The 11,520-nt window shown below is 56.1% G+C and overlaps 3 protein-coding genes across 4 annotated transcripts; all 3 read right to left on the bottom strand.

Moving 5' to 3' along the window:
* Nucleotides 1–180: 180 nt before the first annotated feature.
* Nucleotides 181–2,889, bottom strand: CTRL (chymotrypsin like). Its single transcript, XM_037162550.2, has 8 exons — nucleotides 2,863–2,889; nucleotides 2,056–2,245; nucleotides 1,378–1,481; nucleotides 1,207–1,286; nucleotides 1,005–1,086; nucleotides 658–838; nucleotides 438–571; nucleotides 181–360 (listed from the first exon to the last, which is right to left on the bottom strand). The coding sequence occupies exons 1-8, from the start codon at nucleotides 2,887–2,889 to the stop codon at nucleotides 199–201; spliced, it is 960 nt and encodes a 319-aa protein (XP_037018445.2). The 3' UTR covers nucleotides 181–198.
* Nucleotides 2,890–4,072: 1,183 nt separating this feature from the next.
* Nucleotides 4,073–6,683, bottom strand: PSMB10 (proteasome 20S subunit beta 10). Of its 2 annotated transcripts, XM_037162607.2 has the most exons (8): nucleotides 6,472–6,665; nucleotides 6,150–6,237; nucleotides 5,963–6,060; nucleotides 5,700–5,840; nucleotides 5,322–5,437; nucleotides 5,152–5,210; nucleotides 4,371–4,522; nucleotides 4,073–4,246 (listed from the first exon to the last, which is right to left on the bottom strand). In XM_037162607.2, the coding sequence occupies exons 1-8, from the start codon at nucleotides 6,525–6,527 to the stop codon at nucleotides 4,135–4,137; spliced, it is 822 nt and encodes a 273-aa protein (XP_037018502.1). In that variant the 5' UTR covers nucleotides 6,528–6,665; the 3' UTR covers nucleotides 4,073–4,134. The 2 variants fall into 2 exon arrangements, with proteins under 2 accessions (XP_037018502.1, XP_053522767.1); XM_053666792.1 differs by lacking the exon at nucleotides 4,371–4,522 and having other exon boundaries at nucleotides 6,472–6,683.
* Nucleotides 6,684–8,057: 1,374 nt separating this feature from the next.
* Nucleotides 8,058–11,478, bottom strand: LCAT (lecithin-cholesterol acyltransferase). Its single transcript, XM_037162578.2, has 6 exons — nucleotides 11,204–11,478; nucleotides 10,286–10,442; nucleotides 10,085–10,200; nucleotides 9,899–9,994; nucleotides 9,583–9,807; nucleotides 8,058–8,652 (listed from the first exon to the last, which is right to left on the bottom strand). The coding sequence occupies exons 1-6, from the start codon at nucleotides 11,355–11,357 to the stop codon at nucleotides 8,078–8,080; spliced, it is 1,323 nt and encodes a 440-aa protein (XP_037018473.1). The 5' UTR covers nucleotides 11,358–11,478; the 3' UTR covers nucleotides 8,058–8,077.
* Between the last annotated feature and the right edge of the window lie 42 nt (nucleotides 11,479–11,520).

Genomic DNA, 11,520 nt, shown 5'->3' with positions numbered 1-11,520 from the left:
TCACCCAGGAGCAGGAGGGATGGGGGGCCCAGCCTGGGCATGGCTGCTCTAGGAGGATTCTGACCCCTCAACACCTTGCTGGAACACAAAGTCCAAGTGGGGAGAGACTTTTATGAGCCAGGAGGACAAACCAGATGACACAAGAGGATAGAGTCTGGGGTCTTTATGGGATAAGAGGAGAGGCGCCTGTGGGTAGGCTCAGCCTTGGGCTGTGACCTGGTTGATCCAGGTGCTGAACTTGCTAACCCGAGTGTACATGGCAGGTGCGCGCACATTGCAGTTGCTGGTGCCCCAGGAGACGATGCCTATCAGTACCCACATGTTTCCCTTCTGGCAGACAAGGGGTCCTCCAGAGTCACCCTGAGGGAGGGAGAGGGGAGAAGTCAGCATGGGGGACTGGGGGATACCAGAGGACAGGACAGGGTGCCAGTGCTTACCTGACAAGAGGAGGCCCCTGAGCCACCTGCACAGATCATGGAGTTGGTGACACGTGAGCCCCAGTACTGCTGGCACTGTTGCACAGTGACCAGGGGCAGGGCCACCTGCTGTAGGCGTGCTGGGGTCACATTGCCTGTGTGCCGGAAGTGGGTAATCAGGTCCCAAACGCCTCGTCCTCACCCTAGCTCTCCCACCCAGATCTTCGGCCCAAACTGCCACCTGTGCCACTGAGGCGGCCCCAGCCAGTGGTGACACAGGTGAGGCCTGAGGACAGCGCCTCATTCGGGGAAGCCAGGCAAACCGGGGAGATGCGTGTTGTGTACTTGGCTGGGGAGGCAAGCTTCAGTAGTGTCACGTCATTGTTGAAGGTGCTGGGGTTCCAGTATGGATGTGTGATGGCCTGTGGAGCCAGGAAGGGGCTGTGTAAGATGGGGTGAGCACAGGCCCCCAGGGTTAATAGATGCTATGGGGGCTAGGCTGGGGCATGCCCTGAATTCCTCACCCTCTGATACCACCCACCTGTACTGCTCACTCTTCCTCCCCATGTCTGCAGCCTAGGCACTCACCCGAGAGATGGACAAAACCTGCAAAGGCTCAGCGTTGGATGACCTGTCATACTCGCCCAGGACGACAAAGTGACGGCCAGGGCTGCAGTGAGAGTGGGGTTAGACAGCTGAAGGGAGGGTAGAGCAACAAAGTGGGGGCATCTAGAGGAAAGAAGTGGGGAGAGGTGGGCTGCGGAGGGGCAGGTGGTGTGGAAACACTCACTCGACGTTGCAGTGGGCAGCAGTGACCACCCAGGACTGGCTGATGAGGGAACCACCGCAGAAGTGGAAGCCACTTCTGTCCTGGGGTCAAGGGTCAGAAGTAGAGAAGAACTCAGGCATTGCCTAGGCATGAAACACCTGGGACCCTGCCCCATCCCCAGGGTGCATGTACCTGCAGGGACACCTGCCAGGGCCAGGAGCCTGGCACTGCGTTTTCCCCGTTGACAATTCTCTGGCTGAAGCTCAGTGCCGGTTTGATGGCAGGAATGCCACAGCCTGGCCATTGGGTTGGTGAGGACCCGCTTTCCACACCCCAGCCCACCTCTCCCTGCTTCTCCTTCCAAATGCTCCCAGCACTGCACCCCAGAGGAGTCCAAATGGAGAAAGTTCATCACCACCCCCTTCTTGCCTGAGCTTCTTCTGGGCCGCTGCACATTCTTGATCCTTCCTGCTCAACGAGCCTCCAAGTGCTGTCCAGTCTCTCCAACTCACTCCTCACTGTTCCCCAACATCTATCGCCACCCTCCTGCCCAGGCCACTTTCTTCCTGATGGCTGGATAGGCTGCTTCTGGCTCTATGCCCTCTCTGCTGCTTCATGCAGCCAGAGGGCTCTTCCTAAGCTCCATGTACAGCCTTCATTTCACAGCTTCCTAAACCCTCCCTCCCTGGCTCCTGAGCCTGGCCTGAACTCCTGTCTACTTCCTGCCTCCTCACAGCCTTGGCACACCCTTTTTCCTTTACCCACTCTGTCTACCTGCTTCCCTTCTAGACAGCCTGGCCCCCTCCCTGAGCCTCTGGGCAGGAAACCTGAGCTGGTGCCGGGAGCCAAGGCTGGTCTAGGCCTACTTACCCCAGGAGGAGCCAAGCAGGATCATGGTAAGGGTCAGGTTGAGCAGCATTGTGGCAGGTGTGAGTCTGAGAACTGGGCCTGGCTTTATAAGTCTCCTCGTCCTTGGGCTAAAGTCCCAGGCATGAGGCCAGACCAGCTGTATGAACACAGCCCTGTCCCACGCTCTGTTCTGGAGGAGGGTCTCTCTAGGCTAGGGTTCTCCATCCAGGCCCGGATGTACCAGAAAGAGCCCAGGTGTGAGTTTCTCACCTTCTCCACCCCTAAAACCTGGCCTCTGACTGACTACCTGAACCACTCCCCATCCCAAGTGCTGAGCACTCGGCTCTAAGGACTTCACTGTAAGTCTGTGGTGGCCACCTGACTGCTTGGATCAGGGAAGCCTCCCAGGCCTACCTGGGGCACCAGACTCAGAGAAGTCTGCTCTGCACCTGGGGTGTTCCTGACTGGTGGAGGAAATGTCCATCTGTACCAGCTCTGCTGTGGCAGGTCAGGTGATGTGGCCAGAACAGGGGTTCTAGTAGGTTGTGAACTGATTTTATTTTTTAAAACCTCACCTGAGGATTTGCTTATTGAATTTAGAGTGGGGGGGAGAGAAACATTGATGTGAGAAACATCAATTAGTTGCCTCCCGTATACACCCCGACTGGGGATTGAATCTACACAACATACCCTATGTATATACCCTATGTGCTTTGCCTGGGAATCAAACTTGCATCCTTTTGGTATGTATGGGGAGGATGCTTCAACCAAGTCGCCTGGCCAGGGCAATGATCCCTTATTTTAGAACAGGAGTCCCAGTTTGCTCACACAGATGGTGACTTTCCCACAGCACATGGTATCTTTGTACACAAACCTCATCTGTCTGGCCCTGAAATGACATCCTTAATGATGAAATGCTTGGGAGGGGCCTGGTACACAGGAGGGCAAGGTGTGCACCCTTGGTGACTGCTGCCCAAGCCTGTAGGGAGGTTGCTGGTAGGATGACAGTCATCGAACAACCTCCATGCCTTGCAGCTTGTGGGCAAGCCCCTGGTGTCGACAGCCTGTTGTTGAGCTTGAACCAAGGGAGAGAAGAGGCCCCTATGTGCAAAGTTATAATGGCTAAGTTGGCTGGCTTCCTTCTAGGGGTATGAGGCTTTCAACTAATTAAAAAACATATCAGTTAAAAAATGAGTTAATGGGTGAAGAGAGGGCTGAATAGATATTTGGTAAAGCAGATGTGGTGGGTATATAGGTGTTCAGTGTACAGTTCTTCAAGTTTTATATTTTAAAGTACAAATATTGGGGGAAGCAATCAGGCCCAGGGATGTCCAGCCTAGAGCAGACCCTTCCTAGAGGTTGGGCAGTTGCAAAGCCCCAGTGGAGCTCAGCCATTCTGAGGGCAGTATGCTGCTACCTACCTGCCTCCAGCACCTGAGCCTGGCACTTAAAGTGATCAGCAAAGATTTGTTGGATAAATGTGCCCTGTCATCTGTCCTCAAATGCGCTCTCTGACTCCTGTCGGCCCAGAAAACTTGGAGTCAATCTCCCTACTCACAACCCAGCTTCAGGTTTTGCAGCTAAAGGTGTAGCAAGGATGAGGAGTGCTCTGAGAACTTGCCCTTGGAATCAGGGAACAGCTCCTCTACCAGCACTTGAGCCCTTAGTGGGGTCCAGGTTAGGGGCTTGACTGGGAGGGGATGGGCTTTGTCCTGGGCTACTGATGAATCAGGCAAAGGCCCTAAGTGGGGCCAGTACCTGGGACTGGGACCTTTCAGGTTTCACAACGGCCCTCAGTGGACTAGAGGGCAAGAGCAAGGTATGGGAGTGGTAGGGGAACCTCCATGGTGTGGAGTCAGGAGGGGGCTTTCCACCTTGAGCCTTCAGTACTTGCCAGGGCTGAGTTTCTGGAGCCCTGAGTAAAGGGGTCCTCTTAAGACACTGGAGCAGTAGGAGTGGCCTCTGCAGGGATGATACCTTAGTCATAGATTTCTGCTGGCTGCTTGCACCCTCTACCCAAGAACAACATAGCCATCTGTTCAGCTGTTTGTATTTTTTGCGTTTATTCCCCTTGTTCCAAGCTCGAAGCCTCAGCCTATTTCATTCCACCTCCATGGTCTGCACGGTTTCCTCCACCAGCTCCAGTGGCAGTGGTGTCACTGTCTGGGACAGAACAGCTGTGGTCCCAGGGGCAAAAAGGTACTGGCCAGGCCTGGCAGAGAGGAGAAAGGGCTTCTCAATATGCGCCCATTATGTGGCATGCCCTCTTGCAGCCCCAACCTTATGTACGGACAGCCCATCCTCCCCAGTACTTCCCCTGTATCTCTTGCTCCCACCTCTCTATGGGCTTTGTGGGCGAGCTCAGTGTTCGCAGCATCTTGGCACCAGTCTCCGTGATCACACATGCATCCACGTTGCCCCCGGAGCCCAGGTCACCCAGGATTCCTGCAGTGATGGCTTCCACCAGCAGCCCCTTTGCGGCTTCCAGCTGTGGCGATGTGTGTGTATGTGTGAGACCTGGTGGTACCTTTTGGAATCACCATCAGGCTGCAACCTGGGGACTGTGTTAATCTTGAAGCCCAGATACTTACCATTTGCTCACAGCTAAACAACTCACTCACCCTGCACCCTCATCTCTACCCCAGACTTCCACTGGTCTCTGCCTCCCTCTCTCCAGAGATCTCTGTTCCCACTACGCACTGCCCCATCTTCAAACTTCTCTGGGTCACTTTCTCTTGAGGCTCTGCTTCCAGTGGCCTGTCTACCCAACCAATGTGGTCTTGGCCCCCAATCCACCGTGTTACTCACTGCCTTTCTCTTTCTGGGTCTTAGGCACCCTGGAAACAACATATGTCATCCACTTCCATTCTACCCCAAACAAAATCCACACTCCAGGCCCCACCTGCCCTTTCCCGCCTCAGCTCCAAACGCTCCTCTCAGAGCTTTGACTGCTCCCAGCAGCCCAAAGCTTTGGCACTGACGGTGGTCTGTTGGCAAATCCCTCGATCGTCAAGCCTCCCCAACCTCCAGACTAGCCCAGGGTCCCTCTGCCCTCCCCCAGCTCCCGGGTGCACTTTCGACCAACGACCATGTAGGTGGGTGGCAGGTGTCGCTCACCGTCATGTTCGGCTGGAACCGGTCCTCCAGCACCGCCAGAGCCGCGTCCTGGCCGGAGCCTGCAGACAGGAGGGGCATTTAAGATAAGCCGCAGTTGTCCCAACGCCAAGACAAACGTGAGGCCAAGAGCACAGGGGCAGGATTCGCGGGGACCCGGCAGAAGCGCTTACCCAGGGCCGTGAAGGGCAGACGGCTGTAGGAACCATGGGGGTGCACGCTGTAGAGCTGCGGTCCTGTCACGTCTAAGCCGCCCACGACGAGCGAAGCACCAACGTGGCCCTGGTACCTTAGCGCGGAGTGGGTGTGGTTATGCTCCAGCACCGGCACCCGGCTGCACTCTCCACATTTCCCCTGGATCTGAGTCCCACCCCTTCCGCTAGTCGGTAGACTCTTGACTAACACCACTCCCTTTTGCTCAACTCCTCACAGGCTGGCCTCTTCCGGTCTCCGGGGACCTCTCAGCCCCGCCCTTTCTTCTGGTCTCCAGCCCTTGCAGCCCCGCCCCTCCCCAACAGCCCCGCCCCTCCCCAACAGCCCTGCCCCAGCACCGGAAGAGGGTCTGGCGCAGAATGCGGGTGACCGTGGTCACGCGGGGCTCTCGGCCCGTGGACAGCGCGTGTAGCTCCATGTTGGATGCCGCCATCCGAGTGGTCATCTCGGCGTCAGCGGCTACTCCAGCACCACAGCAGCTGAGGGCGAATCGAGAGTCGATGTGGGCGGGGCTAGGACGTGCGTGGGGTGGGGGGAGCGCGGGGGCAGACAGGGTATGAGAACTAGGGGGCTGTTCTCGTGTGGGGCTGGGAATTCCTACTAGATTTTGGGCGTGATGAAGTGGATCTTCTCGCAGTTCTTGTCTGCCACGACCGAATCGTTAGTTGCCCGCGTATCCGCGCCCAGGATGACTCCGTCCTGGAGCGGGGGGAACAGGCTGTTGGCTCAGGGCCTGCCAGACCCCAGGCTGCCCCTCTAAGCCTCCCAACTCCCAATCCCCCGCTCACTCGGAACACAAGGCCCGCGATAGTGGTCCCGGTCTTGCGCGCATGAGGGACCCGGAGTCCTGGCAGACTGCGTTCCAAAGATGCATTTCTGGAAAAGGAATGGAGGAGAGTGGCTCATGTTTCTGTTCTTCTGGGCCCCCCATCACGTGCCCCAACTCCATTCTCCTCTCCCTCACCTTCCGGAGTAAGCCTGGGAACCCAAGTCGTCCACCACATGCTTCCCCACATAGCCCTTCACCACCAGGAATAAAGACTCTTGGGGTGTCCACTCCAGGCAAGGCCTTAGGAGAGCACGGACAGCTCGGGACAAACCATCTCCTACCTCAGGCAGTTATCGAAGGAGAAGCCGCCTCGGGCCTCAAGCGCTGTTTGCAGCATCTTGGGGCTGTCAGGGCCGTCCGGGGATTGGGGGTCGGTGGTTAGAAGAGTGGGACCAGCAGCGAGAAAGGCGGAAGCCTGTTTTCTGCAGGGCTCCACGTATCCTGCAGCTGCTTTCGCTTTCACCTTAACTCGACGCTGGCGTATTTTGCACCTACTCTTTCACTTTCACCTCTGGTCCTAAGAAATTTGGAAAGGGGGAGAGAGCCTTGCCTGGCTCTCCATGCTGCTCTCAAATCCTCTGAACAAATGGACAAATCTCTCCCTTCTGTGAGCCCCTCACACTTCCAGTCTGAACCTCTGCCTCTGATCCTAGTAAGGGTGTTGGGCCTTTTGCAGGTCTCTGATCCCAACAGCATCAGGCATAGCCTTTTGTCCTTTGTCACCCTACTTCACCCAACTCCTGCCTGTCCTCTGGTTCCTTTGCCTCCTACCCTGAAACCCAAATGCAAAGGCTCCATCCTCTGCATAGTGAATGGTGATGGTGACACTGCTGTCCCTTTCATCTTCCCTAATCTCCAGAGGCCTCTTTCAAGAGAGGCCTCTCGGCTGTCCATCTAGTAACTGTTTCACCTCCCAAATGACCCTTTTGCCTAACTACTGCCTTCATCTCACTGTCCTCCCTGGCTTCCCCATGTTCCCTGGCCCCCCCTTTCCCTACAGCTCTACCTTGCAAAAGGAAATCTGGTACTCTTGCCCTGGTTAAATCCTTTAGCAGCTGCTCGCTGCTCTTAGGGTCAAACCCAAGTCTTTACAGTGGCTCATGTTACCCTTCTCTTCCATCTGATCTCAGCATAGGCACCCCTCCCCTGGTAAGCCCTTCGTTGACCTACAGTACTCAGCCCCTTGTTTTCCTTAAACTTTAATTGTAGACTACTTACCTCCATTAAGGCTAATTAAAACTTCATTAGTGAAACAATCTGATTAATGGTTGTCATTCCCTGATTCTAATCTCTTGTACTTCTGTCACCCACCTAGCTCTCAAAAGGCCCTGTCTAGAGGTGAGGTCTCACCTGCCTTTTTGGAAGCTGGGAGGGATAACTCAGATCGTCCCCATCTGGAACCCTTGGCTCCACGTGCCCCATGCCACAGTGGTGTGTGCAGCTCCCCCCAGGCCCCATGCCCAGAACGGAGGCAGGCACAAAGGCAGGCTGCTTTACCAGCTCAAGCAGGAGAGCAGGAAGCTGTACTTTCAAGATGCTTAATTCAGTCATAGGTTTTTAGCAAAGCCAATCTTGCCGTATGCTCCACAAAGCACCAGGCCTGCAGTTATTAATCACGTTGTACGAACCCTAATGCCTCCCCCTCAACCCACAACCCACAAAGCAAGGCTTGCGGCAACAAAGGATTATTATGTTTTAATTGATTTTAGAGAGAAATCTTGAATTGTGGTTTCACTTATTTATGCATTAATTGGTTGCTTCTTATGTGTGCCCTGACAAGGTTGCCTTTAGTATATGCCCTGACAAGAGATCAAACCCACAACCTTGGCATATTGGGGACAATGCTCTAATCAACTGAGCTACCTGGTGAGGGCCAAAGGAGAATCTTTATTCAGGGGGAAGGGGCCCTGGGCTGGCAGTTTCAGTTACAGAGATGCTATGTCGGTAGGTACCCAGCAGGATAGCATTGATATGCTCCAGTGTCTGGTTGCTAAAGACCATGTTGAGGTGCTGTGTCCCATTAAGAGGTAGCAGGTGCACAGGCTGTGGCTGGAGGCCCTTCCAGAGGGCGCAGAGTTCACTGCTGCGTGTGGCCACAGTGTCATCGCCATCCTCATAGAGCATGTCCACGGGGTCTGTGTAGGGGAAGCCGTGGTCAAAGATGTAGGTGCGGGCAGTGGGCAGGCCCACACCATACAGACAATATACTTCTACGCCAGGTGCCGGGAGGCCGGCCAGCAGGTCACGTGACTGTAGCCACATGTACCAGCCATCCTCAAAGTACAGGTCTGCAAAGAAGCGCTGGAAGTCACGGCCTGTGTAGTTGAAGCTGGGTGTGGAGATGAACACATGGTCCTCAGGCCACCCCAGGCTGGAGGGAAACATCCAGGGGGACGTCGTTGTTATGCGCTGCTTCTGTTTCAGCTTGATACTGGACATGATTGGGATGCCCTGGTTGTCACCTGTGGACATGGAGCAAGGTAGGCAAGGAAGCCCGGCTTGGCTGCCCCCAGTCCACAACTTGCTGCCCAACCCAAGCTCAGGTGGGTGCTCAGTTCTGTCCCAGCCTAATCCAAACATTGATTCCAAGCCAGACTAGAGCAAACCTAGCAGAATTCAGTAGGTACTTAATGTGTGCTTACTAAATGTAAAGCCTCACACCTCTGTGAGGCAGAGCTGTAGGGCCTCGAAGGAGGGCAGGGAAGGTTTTCCTGAGGGTGGCTGTGTACATGCAGAAGGTGGGGACAGGCTGGTTGGCTCTCTTGGGCGAGCGTCTGCTGGCCCAGCAGTTGACGCTGCACAGAGGTCCAAACTCTGTTCCGGGAAGTATGAAAGGAGGCTGCGTCTGTATGGGACTAACTGATGTGGTCTCAAGAAGTTATCCGGCACTTGACCATGAACCCTACAGGGAAGACCGTTTGGCTGTGGCAAGCAAACAGTTAGTGCTTAATGGGTGGGAGCTGTGCTACTCCTTAGGGAAGAGGTGGAGGGGCTCCTAGGGTCCAGTCCTGGCTTTGGCAAATCTGTCTTCAGTAAGGCAGATCCCTGGGCAAAGGGGCTCCTGGGAACAGGAGGCAGCTAAAAGTTGTGTAGGTACCAGCTGAAGCCACAGGAACAAACCCAAGGCAGGAAGTCAAACTGATGGGGTTCACTTCCTTTCTGTCAAACTTTCCCTTTTTCATCACTAAGACAGATTCTGGTGGGAGCCACTCTAATGGTCTAGGCTGGGCTCACTACTCTTTGGCAAATGAAGGGCCCCTACCCCAGGGGTGGTGGACAACACCCAGGGCCTGGCATTGTAAGCAGAAGTGGGAGTGAGGGTGGGTCCACTGGCAGCTTCATGCCACCCTTCAGACCGCCTATAGGATGCAGGTGATCAGAGGCTCTCTCACCTGAGGCCAAGACCAGCAAGGGCTTGACGGAGCCACCCCAGGGAGCCCCAAGAGAGATGAAGCCATCGATGAAGCGATCCTTCCAAGACTGGGGCTGACGCAGTAAGAAATAGAGCAGGTGCAGGCAGCCAAGGCTGTGCCCAATGAGGAAGACAGGCTTCCCGTAAGCAGCATGCATCTCTTCCACCAGTCGGGAAAGCTTCTGGTAGTACTCCTCCTGCTGGTCTGTGGGGGGAGGGGTGTGGATGGGGTCAGGATGGTGGGGGTTAGGGGCTACCTGCCTGGCCCCGAGCCCACCATCCACAGAGGCACTCACTGGGCTCCAGCCGCCAGTCATAGGGGGCGGCCCGCACTGTCTCATCCCGCACATACCCGTTGTTGACCAGATTCTGTACCAGGGTGTGCATGTAACCTGTTGGGGAGGCAGCAGCATTGGGGCTCTAGCTGTGGCGCCTGCAGGCCCCCACAGTCCAGAGCCCCACCTTTCCCCCAGTACACACACCTGCCAGCTTGTTTTTGTCCAGGTACTCAACAGAGTAGGTCTTGCCAAAGCCGGGGACACGGATCTGTACACCAGGGGCGTTGGACACACGCCCAGAGCTGCGGTTGTAAACAACCCTGGGGACAGTGGGACATTCAGCTGGCCAGAAACTAAGGGGCAGGGGCAGGGTGAGGGAGCTGGGGCCAAGGGGATGGAACATACCTGGTGTTATCGATCCAGCAGTCTACCCCAAGGGGTAGAAACATATTAAAATCCATCCAGATGGTGAAGAAATCCTCTGTTTTGTGGTAGCACATCCAGTTCACCACATCTGGTTTATCCAGCTTGGCTTCCAGCTGATTCCCCATGCAGCCAGGCACTGTGAGCACTAGCCTTCACTCTGGGCTCCTCAGGTTTCCCCAGTGACCCCCACCCCAGCCTAATAGCCACCCCCCACCACTGCACTGACCAGCCTTCATCCCCCACACCCTTAACCCCCAGGGACTAAGGACAGGGTCCTCTTTCTAATCACACCCCACCCCACTTGCCTGCCCAGCAGTACAAAGCCTAGGCTTCCCTCAGGCAGGAAAAGTGCAGAGGCCAAGGCCACTGACCTCCACCCTCCCAAAGCAAACACTTAGCCTGTCTCTCCATTACTGCCGAAGTCCAAGGTGGGAACAAGGGAACCAATAGGTTTAGGAGGGTGGGGTGGGGCTGGGCCTAGGAGCAGGGGGCAGGCCTTGATGGGCCTCTCCCGCTCTCCTGAGCTAAGCATCTAGTCCTTGCTGAGGTGGGGGCTGAGGAAGGAGTGGTAGGGCTTGGACCAGGGTCCAGTGGCTACAGCTGACCACAGCCTGTAATGCCCGGACCAAGCCCTCAGGCACACACACCAGCCCCAGCGCCCCCGGCCACCTCCCCCCACCCTCAACTCCACCCACTAACTTAGAAACAGAGGAACAGTGCGGTGAGGGAAAAGGGTTGACTTCTCTGCAAGATAAGCCTCTGGCCCCTCCGAACGCTGAGGCAGGTATCAGGACTAATGCAGGGACAGAAGGGCCTTGGCAGGGTTGACTACCAGGGGCTGGGGCCCAAGCTCCCCAAGGTCTGGCCTGGCACATCAGGGGCCTGGTGGGGGCTTACCGAGGATGACGGGCCGTGTGTGGTTACTGAGCTCAGCCTTGGGCGTGTTTTGCGGGGGGAACAGCACATTGAGGAGCCAGAAGGGGGTAGCAGGGGGGAGCAGCAGCCCCAGCAGCAGCAGCACCCACTGCCATGGGGAGCCAGGCGGCCCCATTCCAGCCCTAGTGCCTATTGCCTAGAGAAGCAGTCTCGGGCTGGCCTTATCTGGATGGGGGTGGGAGGGGCCCTGGGGCCAGTGGGAGGGACAGTCTGGCCAATGGGGATGGCCAGAGATTTCGGGAAAGGGGCAAAGCCTTGGAGCTGGAGCGGGCTCTGGG

Source organism: Artibeus jamaicensis, unplaced genomic scaffold (assembly GCF_021234435.1).
Source record: "Artibeus jamaicensis isolate MK-2021 breed Jamaican fruit bat unplaced genomic scaffold, CSHL_Jam_final contig_464, whole genome shotgun sequence".
NCBI lineage: Eukaryota > Metazoa > Chordata > Mammalia > Chiroptera > Phyllostomidae > Artibeus > Artibeus jamaicensis.
The sequence above is the reverse complement of the archived record's forward strand: the minus strand, read 5'-3'. Positions and strand labels throughout refer to the sequence as shown.